Source organism: Melanotaenia boesemani, chromosome 11 (genome assembly GCF_017639745.1).
Source record: "Melanotaenia boesemani isolate fMelBoe1 chromosome 11, fMelBoe1.pri, whole genome shotgun sequence".
NCBI lineage: Eukaryota > Metazoa > Chordata > Actinopteri > Atheriniformes > Melanotaeniidae > Melanotaenia > Melanotaenia boesemani.
In genome coordinates this window covers 31,595,802-31,617,812 of record NC_055692.1, presented here as the reverse complement: position 1 = coordinate 31,617,812, position 22,011 = coordinate 31,595,802, and the positions used below count along the sequence as shown (strand labels likewise).

General features: G+C 39.5%; 1 protein-coding gene across 1 annotated transcript; it reads right to left on the bottom strand.

Moving 5' to 3' along the window:
- Nucleotides 1–135: 135 nt before the first annotated feature.
- Nucleotides 136–10,960, bottom strand: lman2lb (lectin, mannose-binding 2-like b). Its single transcript, XM_041999058.1, has 8 exons — nucleotides 10,735–10,960; nucleotides 10,071–10,189; nucleotides 9,691–9,808; nucleotides 6,967–7,049; nucleotides 5,474–5,635; nucleotides 5,164–5,278; nucleotides 4,875–4,997; nucleotides 136–3,510 (listed from the first exon to the last, which is right to left on the bottom strand). The coding sequence occupies exons 1-8, from the start codon at nucleotides 10,940–10,942 to the stop codon at nucleotides 3,368–3,370; spliced, it is 1,071 nt and encodes a 356-aa protein (XP_041854992.1). The 5' UTR covers nucleotides 10,943–10,960; the 3' UTR covers nucleotides 136–3,367.
- Between the last annotated feature and the right edge of the window lie 11,051 nt (nucleotides 10,961–22,011).

The following is a 22,011-nucleotide window of genomic DNA, read 5'->3' as shown; positions in this document are numbered from 1 at the left end:
CTTTAGGGAGATGCAATTTTAACTCATCCTCCATAAAACAGTAGCAGAAAATAAATCTACCGTATTAAATCTGTATAATCTTATTTCGAAGAGTTTCACCACTTTAAGTAACATAAACAAACAAAAACACGTATGGAAAATCACAACAGGACCTTTTAATTGAAAATAAGTCACAGTAGCATGAAGAAAATGTGTTTTTCATTCATCTTCTTTTCTGACAAGGGTTTAGATTTTTGAATAAAACCTGCTGATCATCATCATTCAAATCATTCACTACAGGACTGATCAGCTCATGTTGACTAATGATTACAACAAATGGCTCAATATTAAACATACAAGCTACGACAAAGACAAGAAAAACTGAAAAACACTGGAGGACAGAAACATGTAACATCGATCAGTGAGCCAACATCAGTCAGACAAGAATACATTAATCATATGTAAGCCGCGCTTTCCATTTTCAGATCTCCCTGAATTTAGCAGTTTGCTGGTTTGTAAGTTAACAGCAGAATGAAGGAAGAAGATGAAGATATCTTCCTCCTCTTGGAGGAAAATCAGCGGTGAGGAAACATTTTGGAGAGAAGACATCAAGTCGACTGGCAAACATGGTGTGTGTGTAAGCAATGCCTCTTAAAGACAAACACTCCAGTAACACTACAAACTACACCCATCACCAGCTCCTTGCTCACATCCAATCTGAATCATTTCATGGTGGAATATCTGCTAACATCAAACCTTGGGATTTACACTCCTACCAAACACTGACTAGAAAACTCTGAGCAGGTTTCGCTTACAGAGTAACTAACCAAGAAAATAACAGGTGACTAAAGGCTGATATGGCTCCAGCGCATTCAAAAAGCAATACAAGCACATTCAAGTTTTTCTACTTTACCTCTTGTAATCCTAAGAGACTGAATAAATTCAACTGGACTTACTTTTCTTGGTCCTGAAGATGTTTTACCTTTCATCTGAAAGGCTTCTTTGATCTTAACTGGGCTAACTTGGTGGGAGTTTCAGCTTATCAGACTAAAAGGAACATTGAAATAAGACATGCTAAGGTCTCTAGTTATGTGAGGTTAAAGATCTTCAAGAATTAAGAGAAACATGTAAAGTTTCTTTTAGTCAGACTCCTCGGATTACCATGAATTGGACGACTGAGAATTTACACCAACACATTACCTGAAGGTAAACCTTTTAGCCAATGGGCTCCTAAATACACCAGCAAATACATATTTAAGTAAGTGCTGGTGTTACGTGAATCAGCTTCAAGGTACAAACTATAAAAAAACTACAGATTTTCATGAAATACTTGTATTTTTGTTGGCTACTCTTGATGCTCGTGGTGTGAACAGTAGGTCACCGGTGTACGACTCAACCAGAAATATCAACTTTTCATAAACAAGTGTGAAGACAGATGCCTGCACAGTGGATTTCACTCTGCAAGGATACACGATTTACTACAAAATCTTACAACATAAAAGGTTTGCTAACTAGATGTCTGTAACCCACCGAGTATCCATCTCAGCCTGGTGGTCCAGCTGTACTGCTGCTAACCCAACTCATAAATGTACCTTTGCAGAGTGAACCCCCCTCCTTCCTGCTGATAAGGAATCAATAACATCATGTTATCACAAGTCAAAAGTCTTCTGTGCAAAAGACTCGGATGAAAAGCCCTTTATGTCCGATGGATGCAGCAAGTCTCTGGTTCTCTAGCTTGTTTTTAGTTCAGCATTTTCTGTGTCTTGTAAGCTTTTCTAAACACATTTGCAGTACTTTTATGACACTACCTCTACAGAAACAAAGCCCAGCAGCACCTTTTCCAAAATTCAATTAATCATTAGAGATAAACCTAAAAAATCCCCATGACCTCCCGAACCAAACAGCTGTTTTATAGAAAATAAAGTATTACTGAGGTGAAATGTTCCACAGCTGCATCCATGTGACATCAGTGGGAAGGCACCAGTTGTTACAGGTTCAACAAAACAGTAAAAATTCATTTGCACAGACTCGGTTTACTCTACTAGCATTTATCTGATGCTGCAGATGGCTGCTAAGTTCACAGTGTGTGCTAAAGCAGAAATCTAATGCTTTCTGATCATGAATTCATTAGCTGATTGAGAAAAATTATTTATTGACAGGGTCTGGTGAGATTCAGCGCCCTAAACATGAAAATTGGAACAAAACCGATACCTGGTGCCCAGGATGGGTAGGTAAACCTTCCTGATAGCTTATCACCATGGGGAACTGTTAGCTGGAGAAAATAAATGCAGCCTTATACAACAATGACCACTTCATGGGAGCTCAAAGCTCCAGAAAGATTGGAACATAAAGTCACCTTGTCTTTAACTAATCAGAGCTTGATGCTTTGAGCTGCACAGGTCATTTTAATCTCTTCTTTAATCATGCATGTGTCATCAATGGCACATTTAAAAAGAGCAAACATGGCTGGATTTGCTCTGTAGGCTGCCGGAAATTCCTGCCCAGCTCATATGTACAGGAGCTCAGTACAACTAGACTTTTTCAGTGCAACCAGAGGACGTCCACACGGATCCACTGGTCTTCACAGCAGCTGCAAGTTAGACTGAAGTGGAAGTAAAAGGTACCGACACAATGTGCAACGTTCTGCCGACCTGAGTTAGTTCTATAGGTGAAGGGTGTACAAATGAGAGGGGCAGCTTCAAACATCTAGATGATTTTATAATCGATCATTTTAAAGAGTCTGTAGTGAAGTTGCAGCTGAAAATAACCTTGTGCAAAAATGTGACTGCGAGCTGCCGAAGAGCTAACATGGAGTCGAGCTTTTATGCTAAATGAGTTTAATCCGATATGAAAGGAACCAAATGGATAAGTCAGTGAGGACTGGTTTATGGTTAAATACACATCCATCACTAGTATCCCTCACTGTCTCTGTCCATTCTGAGATGTCCAACCTGCCCCCATCATTTGGACTCTGCTCTCCAGAACCCTGCAATGTATCGGTAAGTGTCACAGAATCAGATTTTCCAGCTGTTCTCAGTGCAGATGGGATACAGCAATCCCACTCTACGTAAATTGAGATGAATAAATTTCTTTTCTTAAAAAAAAAAAAAAAAAAAAATTATACATATACGTATATATATATATATATATATATATATAAAAACCCTTTTCTCCACCGAAGCTCCTGATCACATGTCATGTGGAAAACTTGAAAATATAAAAGACTTTACATCAGGCTCAGCTGTTCATGATCTCTTTACCAGTTCATCACAGACACAGGGGTCAGATCCACGAGGCTGTTGGTTCAGTCTGTTCAATCATGTGGTCTTTGTTGAGTGCACATCGATGAAGACAACGCAGACTGAGGACCTGCATGGATCCACCGCTCTCAGTAGAAGCGTTTGCGTTTGTTTTCCTTCCAGCGGCCATAAAGAATAATTGCGACCACCGCCAGCACACCCAGGCCCAGCACTGAGAAGAGGAGGGTAAAGAAGAGCTGGACACCGCTCATTCCTTCCTCCTCCACTTCCACTGCAAGGTAAAACAATCATTAGCAAACAGATCAGGTATTCAGCTCAAGTAACACGTAAAAGTTTGTTTCCAGTTACTTTGCAAAAATGGATTTCTTTTTCTCCAAAATCCCTCTGCCCCCAAAAGTGTGTACCACAAAGGCCAAAGGTGCAGAAATGGGTTGCATTTACTTAAAAAATAGAGGAAAAGAAAGAAAGAAGAGAGCCTCCTGCACTGCAGGAAGTTGGCTAGCAGACAGAGTAGAGTCGTCGTCTACATTAAATGTATGAAGAGTCCAACTAGTTAAAGGATCCTTTTGCTTATTATTTGGCCTTTACTTCCTGCAGATAAGATCATCTTGTTAATAAAAAAGACAGCATGGATCTTCATTTTTAAAGTAATTAATTAATGCCAACAGTTAATTTACTGCGTTTAAACTCAGTTTTTTTAATAGTCTGTTTCTTGCTCCCTCTGAATGTACAGACATCCACATACAGACGAACCACGAGTCGCAGGAGGGAATGGAACTGGACTCGCATGGACCTGGACTCGCATGGACCTGGACTCGCATGGAACTGGCCTCGCATGGACCTGGACTCGCATGAAACTGGCCTCGCATGGACCTGGACTCGCATGAAACTGGCCTCACATGGACCTGGACTCGCATGGACCTGGACTCGCATGGCCGTCATCACAGCATTTGGGGGGTGAGCCGTGCTGTGAACAGGTTTTCTGTCGAAGTCTGTTCCTCCTCCTTTTGCCAAAGTCCACAAGGGTTCGATAAAAACCCTCCCCCCACGTATTGAGCTTGTTTCACAGAGTTACTACACAAAGTGTGAAGCCCAACAGCGTTTTTGTTTTTTTATTTTTAAAGTTTTAACTTTTAAAAAGTCATTAAAAACAGACTTCCCCACACAATATAGAAAAGGAATCACTTTATCTGTTCCAGCAGGGCTGGAAATTCACTTTCAGATATATTTCCTGTGTTTAGAAGCTTTATTATTCATCCTACTGACTTGTTAACATTTAACGTGTGTGTATAATTCCTGAATTTTTCATTCTTCTCTCTCATATGTATTTGATTTAATTACATTACTATTTAAGTTGAGATTTACAGGAAATATTTTAACTGTTTTAAACCCTTTATTTGATATAGATCTACTTTTATATAACGTTTGCAATACACTACTTTTAATCATTTAAGATGTAAGAATACAAATATTCTTGACTGTGTGAAATAAAAATACATTCCTTCCTATAAAGGCACCTCATAATTAATACTTCATAACTACCTAATTTTATAAATTACTGGGCTGTGACCATAAATTATATAAATTTAATCAGTCTGTCTGCTGGCAGGATCAAGGCAGCTGTGCTGTATTTACCATTAAACTGTTTCATGTTGTCAACTCTGGGGATGGTGACCTCCTCTTCCTCCTCCTCCTCCTCCTCTGGAGTCCTCTCTATGGTCAGCTGGTACAACTTCATGGAGATGATGTCATGGTTATCTAGACGGACGAGCCAACAATTATCATTTAAACAAAATAATTCCTCCAAAAGTTTTGATGAACTTCAGCGTGGTGATGTGGAACAGAAACTTTCTGGCTGTAGCAGCTAAAGTTAAGTTTCCCAAAACCTATAAAACCTGTTTCGTGGGATTTTCAGAGGTCATACCGGACAGGTCTCCGGTAGCGGAGGAGGCACCGAAGAAGTAGCCCATCGGTATCCGGACTCCTGTGACGTCAGCACAGTCTCTCCATTCCTGTTTTCCATCTACGTCCACCATGAGCTGGAGGGTGGAGGAACAGAACAATTCACTGGTAAACATCCAATACAGTCATCTCAAATTATTTTACAGGGTTTATTTCAGAGCACAAACATTTTCAGAAATTATCACCATCATCCAGGTTTTTAAACCCAGACTCACACAGACCAAAACATTTACTGTTAATTTATTTTCATTAAAATGCTGCACGTGTCCTACCGTCAGTCTATTTTTGGAGTATCTGACCAGAAGAAAGTTGTCGTAAACTGCATTGCGCGCCATCGCTGAGCATCCACCGAGCTCAGTGGTCCGCCCATCACGGTCGTGGTCGTATGGCAAGGTCCCGTTTCCAAGCATCATGGATATGTATGGGAAAGTCCTCTGTGAGAGAGACAGGGAAGTCAGATTTATCGTCGTCTTCCAGTGGGGCAAACACAGGCACCACTGCAACGTCTTTCAAAACACAAAGACCCTTTTCTGTACAGCAGGAGACCAAAAGAACAGGTTTTCCAGACTGAGCCTCATTATGTTTTTCCATGCTGTCCAACGTTCAGACAAAAATATCAGCATTTTTTTAAAACTCTGAAGATGGAAGCAGTCATGCTCCAGCAAGGAGTTTTTCTCCTGCTCTGTTGTGACGCAGAGATTGTCATGCACATCGAGGGAACATGCACAGCTAAACAAGCTGAATATACGTCGCTGGAGTCATTTCTGAGTCGTATAGCAGCTTAAATGGATCCAATACTCTTTGAAGGTTTCATTAACATACATGTTATCTCAAATCTGAACATTAAGAGTATTTAGAGCGACTCCACTGAAAAAAACAGTTTTCACTGGGACATTTAAAAAGTGTTTTGCATCACATTTCAGTCATATTAAGGAAAACTAGTCTGATGAGATTTAGAAATGTGACGTGACTTCATAGCTGAGTTTAGCTGACATATGAAGGTTAAATTATTTTGTCATTATTACATGTGTCAAAATAACATAATATGTATTATGTATGCATATTTATTACAAATATTTAATAAAAAAGTTAAAAATTGAAACACCTACTACAACATTAAAATGTCCTTCTGGGTTAAATAGAGTATGATGCCTGTTAAGCAGAGACCCCTCCAACCCAAGAAAAACACTGCATGCAAAACTAGCTCCGCTTTTCTGTTGGTAATTTTTTCTCTCTTAACTCTCGTCGGTTAAACTGGTCATGACCCAGATTTTTTGGTTTTGGAAAATCAAGCTTAAACCATCTTTAAAAGCCAAAAGGCATTAATGTCGAAACCATGAAGCCAGAACCAAAACTAGAGGTGCCTCAGTGGAAGAGGGGTTGATGATGCCAGACAGCACTGATGGATGACCTCAGACGGATGTAATGATGTGACAGAATGACACTGTGAACATCTGGATGAGTGGATGATCAGTTCTCATGCAACAAACACCAGCTTGTGTTGCTACCTGTTCTCCAACTTGAGTCTTCTGTATTCAAGAGGTTTGCAGAAAAAAATAAAAATAAAAACTCATGAGAGCAGTTATTTCAGTGTCACTTTGAGAGGCTCTTTGAATCTGGGTTCATATGGTGAGGTTACTGCAACACAAATAAATCCCTCAGCTTTCCAGGAATATCACTTTAAAAACATCTGAACAAGGAAGCAACCTAAAGATGAGGATTGAAAACACTGGATTTTTAAAAGAAGCTACAAGTTGTAACTCACATCATGGGTCTTCTCAGCATTTGGGTATGTGTCAACAAATATCCCAAGTCCAGTGAACTGGTTCATGTTGCCGTACACAGGACCTGCAAACAACAAAGCAGTTATTATCTTAAGGTAAATATTTAAAATAAACTTAGTTAAGCGTAATGGTCACCAGAAGTGTAATTTCAGCCTAAAAACTGTATGAAGCAAATCAATCTTCTCTTTTCAATCAAAACAGAAGACACTTCCTTATGGTTTTATTAGAAATGTTGCCTCCCCAGGTGATCAGATATAAACTTATTGGTAAAGATATTGAACTCAGACAGCAGGACGAGTACTGAGGCAAACAGAGATGTTAGTTATGATTATTTAAATCACATTAACTGTGGGGCCATAAAGACCCATTTCCATCTCCTCAGTCGTCACACAATGCTACCACACTCAGTAAACACGTCTTTGAAAGAAAAAGAAAAGCTCATCTACACACACAGACACACACACAAACCAGTTCTCCAAGGAGAGTCTAAGGTAAATAATAAGGACATTTGTGTTTGCACATGGCACCCTTCTAGAAGATCTGGAAACATATCAGGACTCAATTGCATGTGCGAAGCTGTCTAGAAAAACACATTTACTGATGGTAACATCTCACATGGAGGTCCTGACAATAACAACAGCGTCTCGCAGAACATAAGAGGCGAGACTGATTCATTTTTAAAGCCAGAAGTTCCCTATTCTATTCTAATCTACAGTCATTTAGCAGACGCTTTTATCCAAAGCGACTTACATTTGATAGCAAGAACAACGCAAGCAAGAATTCAAACATGATGGGACGTCATAATTAAGTGATAGTCAGACTGCTGTGAGTCCAGTTGGACCCAGGTGCTGTCATGTAGTGCTAGAGGCAGTGCATTTTTTTAAGTTGTTTGTAGTTTTTTGTAAGTCATTTTGTTTAAATACAAGATCACAATTTCATCACACAATATCATCTTGGGCATAAGTGCACACAGCTTATTCACTACTTGGTTGAACCAAAGAGCTGGACAAATCTTTATAACTCATTCTGTTGAGTAGAAGAGTGAAGCTAAGTGCAGAAATGCTCCTTAAACAACTGAGTCTTTAGCTTGCTCTTAAAAGTGGATAAGGACTCTGCAGATCGGACGGTGTTTGGTAGATCGTTCCACCACCGGGGGACAACAGAGGAGAAGAGTCTAGCTACTGATTTAGCGTCCCCTTGTGGTGGGAGCACTAGGCGTTTTTCGCTGGCAGAGCGTAACTGTCAAGAGGGAGTGTAGCTCTGAATTAAGGAGTGAAGGTAGCTGTTTGGGTTATTGTTTTGTAAGCCAGAAGCAGAGCTTTGAATTTGATGCACTGCAACTGGAAGCCAGTGGAGAGCGATTAGCAGCGGAGTGACATGAGCTCTTTTGGGCTGTTTTAAGACCAGATGTGCTGCTGCTGCGTTCTGAATTATCTGCAGAGGTTTAACGGAGCAAGCAGGCAGGCCAGCCAGTAAGGAGTTGCAGTAGTCAATGCGTGAAATGACCAGAGCCTGGACCAGGAGCTGGGCCGTGTGTTCAGTCAGGTAGGGTCTGATCCTCCTGATGTTGTAGAGAGCAAATCGGCAAGATCGAGCAACCGAGGCAACATGGTCCTTAAAGGTCAGCTGGTTGTCCACCATGACACCAAGATTCCTGGTAGAAGACGTAGGTACAAGTGTGATAGAGTCGAGCTGCACGCTTATCTGTGGCAGTAAGGAAGGATTGGCTGAAAAGACAATAAGCTCAGTCTTGGACAGATTTAGCTGAAGGTGGCGATCCATCATCCATGCGGAGATATCAGCAAGACATGCTGATATTTGCATTGAGACGGTTGTGTCGTCAGGTGGGAAAGAAAAGAAAAGCTGAGTGTCATCTGCATAGCAGTGGTAGGAGAAACCATGAGAGTTAATGACTGCACCGAGTGAGGAGGTGTATAGTGAAAAGAGAAGAGGGCCAACCACCGAGCCCTGAGGCACCCCTGTTGTCAGCCCATGTGATCTGGACACTCCCCCTTGCCAAGATACTTTGAAGGATCTTCCTGTGAGGTAGGACATAAACCATGAGAGGACAGATCCTGAGATGCTAAGCTCAGAGAGTGTGGAGAACAGTATATGATGGTTGACCGTGTCAAAGGCAACAGACAGGTCCAGCAGTATTAACTAACTATTAGCCTGGGCTCGCTGAAGTCCAGTTATAAATAATAAACTAATCTGATTATTCCATGCAGTTGTATTTATCAGAAATTATGATCCAACATAACCTGCAGGACAGTCTAATAGCATCTTCTCATGTTGATGTAGCGTACAGGCTTGTACCCCAGAAGGTAGTGTTAGTTACTGGACCCAAATGCAGTTTTATGCACATTGTTTAAAACCATTTTTAAACTAAAATATCATCAGAAAATTGAATCTTCTGTTGGGCAGCAAACAGAACAAATAACTAACAGATGAACTTGTTTCTTTGCAGCTGTCACACACGGAGACAGAAAACCAAAAAATTGTGGTCTTAGGAGGAGTTGGAGCTAGGACAGCACACATGCTGCTACACTGATATCTCCAGGCAGAGGGTGTAGTAGAGACATGTGATTACATCATCTCACTGTTAAAAAAATGACAAGACTATGACTCAAAAAACTGCTTGTAATTGAAAGTGTGATAAACTCTTTAAATCCTATATTAAGAATTATTATTTAGTATAAACTTACCATTTTGCATGCGATCTTTGGTCAGCCAGATAGCAAGTCCATCTCCGTGTAAGTTCTTCTTTCCTTGGCCATGGATTTTGAAGTGCACCTTGAGCTCCCAATCTTTCAAAAACAAAGGCTAAAGAGCAAAAGAAAGGAGAGCTAGCAGAGCGGTATGCATCATCAGAAACAGATAAGAAATATATCCTTTTGAAACACACTGAATGTGTAAAGATCGGTTTCATATGCATAAAAGGCATCAGTATCATCTCATTTTCAAAACTGCATTGTTTCTGAGTTGCTGTACAAGAATGAGGCAGGATGTGTGAGGTTAAGGTGTGGTGGGTTATGTTGTAATGTGTAGCACAGCTGCATTCTGCAGATTGTTGTAGATGACTTACGATTCGGCTCCACACAGCCCCCTGTCTGCTCTGCAGGTCTGGTGTAAGTCTCACTTGATCAGGTGTCACCATGGCAGTTCCCATCAGATCCCACTGTGAGGAACTAGAGAAACCCAGACCTTCAAAACAGCCAAAAAATACCCATTAATATAAGTATATTCTCAATGGGGAATGAAATGGTCACATTTGCTTTATTTCACTTTCACATTTAAATTTCAGTTTAAAGTTAGCTGAATGACTTGCCACAAAATAGCCTCTAATCAATGAATTAATACAGACTGGGGCTTAAAAATATGTTAAGGTGTATATGAATCTACAAGTAAAGCTGTACAAACAATGCTGATAAGTCATCTATTCTAGTCTTTATCTGTATTGTAAACCAGCTACAGTTGTTTGGCTGGGGTTAACAAAAGCCTTCGTGCCTCGTAATTTAATATATTTAGTTCAGAAAGATAACCACGAGGGGCACAAAGTTCCTATTAGTTAATAATTATCCGAAGTGGCTCATATAGCTCAAAGTATTACGGCAGCTTGAATGATAGGCGCTTTTTGCGATTTAAAAAAAAACAAGAGAAGAAGAAGCTATGATGCTAAGTTTTAAGTCGTTCTCTGTTATCCTGAGTTAGCTAACGTGTAAGCTGACGTTGCTGGACAGTGAACTTACCACGGTATGGTTTTGCCAAAGAATATTCCCGTTTCAAAAATTCCTGGTCCTCCTGGTCCTGGTCGTTTGCCAACACCTGGCTCGTTAACACACAAAAAGCTACAAGCAAACATGTTAATTCACGGGTGTTTCTTAGGCAGAACATCGGACATAAACAACAGAAACTTCTCAGTCGAAACAGATTTAATATCCTGACAGCAGCAGCCATTTTTACACTCCCACTCCGAATTGGTCACGTGATTGCAGGCAAGCAGCAAAGGGGGAGGAGATGAGTTAAACTCAGGCCTGTTTCAAGCCACGCCCATTCAGGGATTTGTATCTACACGCGCCAGACTATACATGTCATGTCAGTCAGTCAGTGTGTAGGACTATCTGGTATGCTAAAAATTTGCAGAAGCAGTTGAAGAGATGTACCTAATAAAGTGGCCAGTTTGGTTGCAGGAAATATTTTTCACACATTCCAGCAACAAGAATTCTTGTGTAATAATCAGAATCAGAATCCACTTTATTGTCATTGCACAGTGGATAACAAAATTGTGGTAACAACTCTCATGTTAAGATATATAAAAATAAATAGAAAACAATATGCAACACAAATAATAATAAAATAAGAACAAATTAAAATAAGTTACTAATAAACAGTGATGGGAATAACGGAGTTAAAATAAACGCCGTTACTAACGCCGTTGCCTTTTTTAGTAACGAGTAATCTAATTAATTACTTTTTCTATCGTTACAACGCCGTTACCATTACCAAAATGCCGTTACTACAAGTTACTGAGTGAAGCTACGAAGTGGTCGTCCCACTTGGTTTAACGCTAGCTTGGCTCACAGACACAGGAGCTCCAAATGTGTGTGTGTTTTCCCCTGTAGTGAAAACAGGGGTAAGCGATTAAGTAATGATGATTGGAGGAAAATTTTATAAGCCAATCAGAGACACCAGGTGGGCGGATGTTTACACACAAACCCAGCACATAGAAGCACACACACAAAAAATCAGAGATGGCGAGTCCGGAGTCTCAGGGAAAGACGGCGTTTTCGAGGTGGAAATGATGAAGAAAATTCTTGAAGTACAGTTGTACCAGTTGTGGTCTTTTGAGGTGCAGTAAATATTAAAACCTCTGTTCAGGTACCAGTCTTTGCTGTTCTACTCTATGCACCTGGCCTGTGAAACCTCTTCTGAAAAAAATCAAACTTCTTTGACATTTTTAAACTTTAAAAAAGTAATGAAATAGTTACTTTCCCTGGTAACTAGTTATTTTTATAGTGGAGTAACTCAGTTACTAACTCAGTTACTTTTTGGGAGAAGTAACTAGTAACTGTAACTAATTACTTTTTCAAAGTAACGTGCCCAACACTGCTAATAAATGCCTTTCATTGAATAATATTGTGTCTGACAACATATAACTGAACACACTAAATTATGAAAAATGTGTGTTTTGCTGCACACTGATGTAAGTTCATTTTAGGAGGCAAAAGGGAGGAAAATTCTGGTAAAATATCCTGTTGTGTCATCTATCTCTGCAAGATTCATTCTTTTGTCCAACATCTCTTGTGGTTCTGTAAGACACTTCTCGCTTCTCAATTTTGTAGCCCTTGATCCCCCTTTTCCCTCTCCATCCTCCAACTTGTAACCATGAAACTAATCTCAGTACAACACTTTGGAAGATGCTTCAGTTCCTAAAATGCTCCTGAAGCTGAGAAGAGGCTTGCAGGTGGAGCTATGAGTCTTTATCTGGGACACATTTAATGCTTATCTGATAGGGATACAACACAGCAGAAGGCTGCAACAAAACAATGGGCAGATGATCTGTCTCCATCACACCTGATTTTCACTCTAAAGACAGGATATCTCAGTTTTGTTAAAAGGGTCTTACCTTAATAACCTCTTCCTCTTTCATTACAAGTTGAAGGAATTAAGACATGAGGAGAGAAATCAAGGATGCAGATTATGCTCACCTTATATCCTGCATTCACTTGAGGTCTACAGACAAAAAAAAAACTCCCAGAAGGAAAAAAAAGACAAAAGATTTCCAAGTTTTACTTGCCAACTTACAGCAAGTAATATTACACACTCATAAAATTGAATTAAACTATTTTTCTGACTTTATATTGAATCTTTAACATGGCACAGTGAATGAATACATGGGATTTAGTTGCAATGAATTTAGGTGAATGTTCACTTTATTAATGAATCAATGTGTTTGGGGGATCGTTCCCTCATGTCTGAGTTATTTGATGGACAACAGCTCCATCTTGAGGCAACAGGGCTTCATGTCTCCATATTTCACTGTACATAAAGAGATCATTTTAACGATAAACACTTTGTCCAAACTAAAGCCAGTCCACCATAATGTTTGGATCTGGTGTGATTTCTGGTTGTTTTGCTCTTTGAAGACCATCAGCGGAAAAGCAAATTCATATCTTCCACTGTGGAAAGTGTTCAGTATATTTTGTTCTTTATTCAATACAGAAATACACCAATCATCCATATGAATTAAAGCACTAACAGGCAAAACTGCACATGTTGTTATGGTGCAAAGTTTTCTGAGTAACACCTTGAGACTTGAGATGTTCTTTATCTGCATCCTGAACGGACAGTTTACAAAAGAAAAGGCTCAATCAGTCAAGTGGTCCTAATGCTGCTTGTCATTTTAGTTTAAAAAATGGGAAATAAATGCAGTTATTTGCAGAGACATACTGTACAAACATAACTAGAAATACAATATAAAAGGGAAATACAAGCAATTTGTACAAATTTTATGAGCCTGAATTTCAATATTCAGCACAAAGACCTTTCAACGAAGCCTGATCCGTGTGAGAAATGCTTTCATGTCATTTCTTTAAGTAGTCCTTAATAGTTCTCCGACTACTGGAAGGACTTTCCAAAGCTCCTATTTGGGTGTTTTCTGCCTTTTGTTTAGTTGTCAGGTTGATACCACAATGCTGAGGTTTGGGTTCTGGATTCCTCACTCCGTCAAACCTGTTGACGCTGATTTCCAGTCCAGTTTTTGTGTCATGTGACATACCTCAGCCTTTTCTCCCTTCCTTAGGAACAGCCACCCTTCCACAGAGACCATTTCTGATGAGACACCATTAAAACGTTTAATGGGGTAAATGGTCATTCTTTTCATCTTTAGTATCTTAATTCCTACTTTTTCTTTTAAAAACAACAGGACATTTCCACAGAAACACTGAGCAGGTAGATTAGCTGAACTGTTATGACCTGAATGTCTCTTCTGTAATAATTCATCTCATTGCCATGTCTCATCTAATGGTGATGTCTGGATCATCAGTAAAACCTATTTGACTCAGCTCTCTGTAGAGTCTGCCTATGGGCTCCTGCTGCCCTGAGGCGCCTCGTAAAAGAATGCTGCTCGGTTCGATTAATGGACAGGACCTGGTATTGACATGTGATAGTGAGCACCAGTCAGGATCCTGCAAAGAATTACAGTAATGCAGTCAACTTTAGGGCAACGCTATTGCTCCTCGGAGACACACAAAAAGACAAAAGCAGGAATAGGAGAACAACCATGAGCTGTTTATGATCTAGTGGTGACTTGGGGCCCTTAGCATTTCCTGTATATGTCCCCTGGGGGGATATTATTCACTTGCATTGAGAAAGCTGCAGAATTCCAGCTGAACCTTGAAACCTGAAACATCAGCGTCTCGCACCTCTCCTGACACCCACACATCACCATTTGTGTATCCTGTAATCCACAGCGGAGACTGACACATGCAGGACCAGGCTGTCTGAGGGGCCGTAAATTCTGCCGAAGCTTATTGGGCGGAGAGGATCGCAGGGCACGCTGTGAGCAGTCGCCTCCTGCTGTGGCAGACTTGCACTGTAATCCGTGTTTGCAAGGTCAAGAGATATTTTGATATCGGCTGCTCACAGTCAGATTCAGTGCTCATCTTTATTAAAGCCGTCCACACCTGTTCTAGTGTAAACAATCGGGAGTGAATGTTTCCCAGGGGAAAGGAAGGCATGTGCTGCCAGTAGTGCAGCTGATGTGTGCTGTGCAGGAGAGAAATGATTTAGTACAAAACACTGGGGTTGGTGTCACAAAGAGCCGAAACATTAAGTGTTTTGCAAAGTTACAACATGCACATTTGGATCAATGTGAATATTCAGTACAAACGAAGAGTTATTCGATGATACGCCAGCTGAGTCATGTAGATCTGGATTCATTATTGAATCATTAAATCAGATCCTCTTCTCAGTTCTGTGGCAGTATGATCAGATCTCTGTACAGCCATCATAAACTACTATATTGTAACGTGTTATGCTTCCAATTAACTGCACAATGTGTCTCCAGTCTCCAGCATCAGCTCCTGTAAGTTACAACATCCTATTAAGTGCTCCATCTAGGATGATCATGCCGGAGAGAAGCCTCTCCCTTTTTTAAAGGCCCAGGGAAGGCTTTTCTCAACAGGAAAAGACTGGCAGTTGCTGGTTGACTTAGGAAGACAGCTGAAGTTCCCAAGCACGATAACATCGACCACGCTCAGGCCTGAAATGGTCCTGATATCTTAGGCAACCAAGGAAGTGGTGCTGCTGGAATTGACTGCCCCAGGGGAAGACAGAATGGAAGAGGTGCAAGAGGGAAAGAGCAGAGTGTTGAAGGCAAGAGTGGAAGGCCTGTCGAAGTAGGCTGCAGGGGGATTACACCAGGTTCTGGGACTCTGAGAAATCTGTGGGCTGTAGAGTCGACAAACCACCAAGAACATCGTGGAAGCCTGGTGGCTCTGGATTAAGAAGGGGGATGAGTGGTTCACTTAACTACCTAGAAACTGTTGCTGACTGATTGCTCCCATCCGGGTTGCCTGGAAGTGGAATTCTGAAGATAAAACCTGAAACCCCCGATGATGCAGATCCTTCACTGCCGATGTGTGTAATATGACAGTGATTTTTGATGGACAAAAAAAAGTAAATAAATAAAAAAAACCTTATCAAAGTTAAAGTTAATCCTATCTTTGAAATATTTCTGAGATGGTAAAAACATGACTGTGCACGATTTTGTGTTATGATGTTGTTGAGCTTGCTGTTGAACTGTCATTGAGGTTACTAGCAGCAAGATTTATTCTGCTGTCTGGGATCTAAGTAAAAAGACCTCAGTTTTGTGAAATTTAATTGAAGGATGTTTCTGACATCCAATGTTAAACATCACTCAAGCAGCATTTCCCAGAATCAGCAGCTTTAACAAGCAAGTTTAACTGTGTCATCAGCATAAAAGTGAATTATATCATCATGTCTTTAAATTGTGGTCCCAGGGGAAGCATGTGCAGAGAATATAAAAAGAAAACTGGAGAAAAGAAAAGAAAAGTGGTCCCAAAAACAATTTCTGAGGCAGTTTCGGGGCCAATACTTACTTAACTGGAGAAAATGAAAGCATTTAAACCATTTTTAAATTGTACCTTTAAAATCCCCCACCCAATGCCTCAATCTGTTTAAAAGGATGTCAGAAATACCAAGACCGAATGCAGCTCTCCATCAGAGCTGTTTCAGAGCTGTGGTGCTTCTAGAAGCCCAAATAAATTTTTTTAAAGATGAGAGTATCCTCTAGTGCTGCTTGTAAATCTTCAGTGGTGCAAACTGTTAGAAACCAGCAGTGATAACAAACACTGAGATTCCTCTTGGTTTACAATCTTGGATTCTTAAATTTCATACATAGGTGTATAATTATGAGTCCTGAGGCTCATCAGTTTATCTGCCTTGGTTTGCTCTGCTCTTGTTGGATGTTTACCAGTTTTTCCTGAGTTTTAACAGCTGGTTTGTTAAAACAAAAGAAAAAAAATCTTAGAAACGGAAGCTGTTAGCATTAAATATACAGCAGTTTCTTTAATGATTACAGCACCGTGTGAGATAATGTTGCACATATAGCACACAGCTAAGGTGGCGTGCCCAGCATCTCGACGGGCCCCGGTGCGAAGCAGAGAATGATTAAATAATGAGGAGACCTTCACGCTGCCTCTGGAAGGCGTGCTGCTGTTAATATACGACCACTTACAGCAGACAGTAAGTGTCTGCCCAAAGACTGCAGACATTAAGAACAGGCAAACACCTCTGGACATAAATATTCACACTTTTCAAGTCAACTGGACTGAAAGAATATTATCACATCAGTCAGCGGGGCTGAAATACACCCGCTGCTCTTTTCAGACACTCTTTAATGGGTTTTCCTTCCCGCCGGCTCTTTGTGCTGACAAAAAGGAAAACACATCTTCTTAATTGAAACACTTTCAGTAACTATTGTCTCCTCCGGTTGTGTTACCGTGACACATTCATTGACCATATTTTACAGCCATGCTAATTTGATGTAGATGATTATTTTATAAATGATAAAACAATAAATACTTTTCATTTCGAATTTAGTACAATTCCAGTTGGTGGCTTAAACTTTTTGATTTATTTTATGGTGTTTGCAGGAAAGTCTGTCTGAAGAAAATGGATAAACAGCAAACTCTTTTCCAGGTTTTGGCTCATCTGTGATGAATGGTGTGAAATAAAAGAGGCTAGAAGTTGTCTGAGCCATGAGGGAATTTGGAAATGGAGGGTTGGCATCTTGTTTAAAAGATTGACATCCTTGCAAAGTCAAACCACTACTTCAGAAAATTAGTAACACTATGCCAGCTTTTGTTAATCACCCTGAAATGTGCTCTGGTGTTCACAAATCAGATCTACTCAGATGGAGAGCAAGAAGGAGATGTCCATCACTTAAACATAACAATGGAAGCAACTTGCTAAGTGTGTGTTCCTGTAGTTAAAATAATTATGATCTTACACAGAGCTGAAAGACTTGGAGATGCTTGAAATCTGAAATCCTGGTGGGAACGTGCAGACTGTTAGAGACATTCAGTAAACATGTGACACTGATGTTTAATTCACCTGCTTTTTTTGCTCACTGCAGCACATGTGACACTGACATTTATCCCCCAGCAAACAAGGGCAGGTAGGAACAAAATCCCAGTAACACTTTGGTTCTGTAATGTTTTTTGTCATGTCGACTATAAAAGCGCTAACACTGGGTTTAAAATAATTAATAAAATAAATTTGGAAATAAACCTTGTTTTACATTCAATGCCAGAAAAGGCTTGTTGGTCCCACTTTTTTACCTCACCATGACGATGGAAACATCATCTACATGAACGCCACCAGCTCACAGACGCTGGAGGCTGTTTTTCATGGAAAACTGAGATTGATGACAGACTGTAAACTCCTCGATCACCACTGCACATTGTTTTCTCTGCTCAATTGGTCATCTATCCACAGACTTTTGCACTGGCAGTGCTTCATTTACAAATCCATCCTTGGGCTGCCGCCATCATATTTATCATCCTACCTGCTACTTCACGGCCTACCGTCCCAGGATTTTATTACTGTCAGTGTTCATACTTGTCTTAGCAAAAGGGCATTCTTGCTCTGCTCCTTTAACTTGGAACAGGAATCAGCAGAATCTGAAGCTGCACACCTTGATCCTATTAGGAGAATTCAAAACTATCCTGAGGGGACTGGAGAAAGTACCTTTTAATTGCTCTTGTTTTTATTGTTTTTCGCTATCTGCTTTATACTTTTTAAATGAACTCTTGTTTTTATACTGTTAGAACTTCCTGTTGCCGTAACTAAATGTGTTTTTGTTTTTATTTGTCCAAAACATGTCTCTCTAGCTAATTAAACTACATGTCTCAATGGAGCGACCTGAATAAAGAAAGGTTAAATAAATAAATGAGATAAGTAATGTCAACATGTTCTCATTGCACATTACATACTTGTAGCAAATCCTACGAAAAGTTATGCAGAACTTTTCATATGACTAATAACTAAGGTTACACATTTATAGATAAATGTAAAAAAAAAATCCTTTTTTTTCTGTTTCATTTGAATATTTTTGTCAGAAAAAAGCTGCCTTTTGAATAAAAACATGCTAAAAGTTCAAATTTATCATTGGGTATAATTTGCGCTGAACTGTAGGGTTCAAACCAAATATTCAGTGTTGCTCAAACTTTTGTAAAATACATTTATTTATTTATTTATCAGTTGAGCCTGGAAGTATCAGCAGTTTTTCCCGTCTTTCCTTTTGGAAATTTGGGCTGTTTGGTTTTTCATCTATATGGGTTTGAGGTAAAAATGAAGCTCCTCAAAGAGCATCATTTTCTTCACAGTTCATTAGTGGAGAAGCTGTTTTACAGTTACAGCTCTCCTAAACATCCAGCCTTCAATCCATCTTCCGCCTCTCAATAAGCTAATAGTTCTAATGTGTCAAAATTGATTTCTAGGGGCCTTCAGCATCCTCCTCCTCCTCCTCCCACAGCTCTGTCTCATCCTCTTCTTTCACTCATCCTCCTGTGCAAGTGATTAATGACTGTACTGGTGCTTCATCTGCCCCCCCAAAGTAAACCTTTGTTTAATGTAAGGTTTGTTCTCTCAGCTAAGTGGAGAAAAAAATTGCCCAGACAGGCTGACTTAGCTGAATAAAAGGTTTATCTAAGGTTTTAGGAATTTAACAGCCTGACACTTCTACATGTCAGCGACATCGTTGGCAGAAATCCGTCTCATAGCAAGCAGTAAAATGCTTTCAAGAAATTCTAAATACAATTAGATTTTGACATATGATGTTCTATGATGTTCTTTCCAGGAATAAACAAGATCATATATCTACGGTTAAACTGCTTGTACTCCTATTCTCGATTTCACATTATGCAGAATGTAATTGTGCTTTCACAAATAAAGTTTACTACTACAAAGCTCATTTAAGATTTGTACAAATCAACTGTTGGTAGAAGATTACATTTAAATATATGAGCTTATAACTATTAATAATGCACTTTAAGGTACAAATGTGTTGGTAAAATTTAATTTCCTTATTACTCAGTATTAGAATATAATGTGCTGATAGGGATTATAATTATATAATTGCATATTTTCATCTTAATATATATATATATGTCTTATATCTTATAGTCCTCTAAAAGTGTATCTTCATAAATCATCAGCAATGCATATCCACAATGTTTGATGGATCTGTGTATTTCATAAATACTAAAACTAAATTTGAAATTTGTAAATTGTTCTTGCTTTTGATTGTTTGACACTAACTTTCTAAATGTAAAACCTAAAATTGGTGATTTTTAAAATGGGCATTTTTCTAGTCCGAATTCCACATAATGTGACAGTTTTGTCTCAGGACTCAAAAACAGAGAAGAAAGACCAGGCAGCGGATTGTAAAAGAATTTATTAACAAAGGAGTTTAAAGTAGTAGATGCTGAGTCTGTAGATGGAGCAATCTGGATGAAGAATTGAAAAAGACTGCTGAGGGAGGAAGGAAGGGAAAAAACTAAACAGATTTATCTCAGCAGGGATTTTGGCCGTAAAACACAGCATGAAACACAGATAAAATGGGATTGACTAAGAACAGTTCCAGGCTTATAAAAAGGAGGCTAACAATGCAGTTACAGGTGAGTCAGAGTCAGGCAGTCTGTAGGAAGGTAATACAGGAGGATGGTTTTGCAAAATAAAGATATTTTCAAAATTCTGACAAAGAACAAATGCGATATACAGATGTTTCCATTGAAGAGTGTTTAATGCATCAGAACTCATCAAATAATGATTATATTTTTCTTTTAATATTTCCATCTCCTCCTACATCCAAACATACTTAAAATGAACTGGTCACGTGACCCCCTACTTCACGTCCAGTGACATGCAAATACAAAAAAAAGTCCTTCACACTTTTGCGATTTCTACCTCAACATTGACACGTATGAAAACCACCTGAGAACATAAAAACTTTTAAGTTTTTTTTTTTATTTAGGTGTTTCTGTTACCACTTTTTAATTGAGATATTTAGGTTTTGCATCGCTGCAAGCATTAAATCTAACTGCATCTTTCACCTCCACCCTTCCTCTTTATCAGAGTTGAGAATGACATCAGCTCCACTACAGAAACAAGCAAAAAATTATATTTCCCTTTCTGCAGCTTTGTAGATTCACCACTTTACAGAACATCATTAAAACATTTTAGTACCATGTTGCTCATGTTTACGTTTTATAATCTGCAAGTCAGAGATGTTTCAGATGATACTACTCTGAATAAAAAAAAAAAAAAGAATTGTTATGTATTCTTGTCAGAGGGATTTAACTTAGACCTGAGGCTGAGGCAGGCAAGGGGAGTACTTTGTGTTGCAGTCACCACAAATGTTCATAAAAACGTAATTTCCCTGTTTCTGTTAAAGGTTGTGACTTTTCATTAAGTACCTCGATCATAAGACAATAAAGAAAAAAGGAGGAAGAGTGTTCTTCCAGAGGGGATCCGAGCAGTTTGGAAATGTCAGGAATGCTTAGCATGACCTTGTGAATCTTTTTCCTTCAAACCCCCACACTCATCCATGCAGCTCAAAGGTTATCTGCTGTTTCACACTGAAACACACATCTGACTGAACCCTGCTGGTGTGAATCACATCCTGCAGACAGAAGCTAAACAGAAAGCACCACAATGAGGGCTCACTGGATTTACCTTTGCTGTTGAAACCAGTGTGGCTACTATCCAACCGAAAGTGTTGTGCTTAATCAAATAAACACACACACACACACATACCTTCCTGGATTGTGATCTCCATCCTTGGCATGGGCGTAGCTCCATGTTGGCTCTCCACTCATGTTGAAGGCACCTGACCGATGGATCACATTAGCCATTTTAACACATGCAAGGTAGTCCTGAAATCTTCCAGTGATGTTCTGAGGCTGCATGTGGGAATGCTAATGTATGCAGGATATTTTTTGTGGAGATTTTCAATCCAGGTCTCCAAATAAAATGTTTGGAAGATCAGCTGAGGAAATAACTAGTGAACACAGCAACCAAAACAGATTCTATATAAACAGTAATGTTCATCAAGGTGCCTCATCCACTCATCTCCTTATGTTTTGCACAAAATCCCTCCAGATAAATGTACCTTCCACATTCCCTCTGTTATTTTTATTCATTTGCTAAAGCTTATCTCCAGGAGAAAATCTCCTGTGGTGAAGTGATTGTGTGTACTAGTGGAATAACAAATATCTATAGTTATAAATACAGTATGCAAAGCTTCTAACAGGGCCACTGCCAAGCAACACTGCTTTGTGGTGACCCTCGCCCACCCCCTCACCCACACCTACCTCCTTAGCATGTAAATGTCATGTTCAGGGTGCTATGTAAACAAAATTAGTTCAGCTGAGAAAATAATACCCTTTTATTGTTGTACTGACATTTACAGAGTGTCACTGAACATGTTAGAAGCTTAG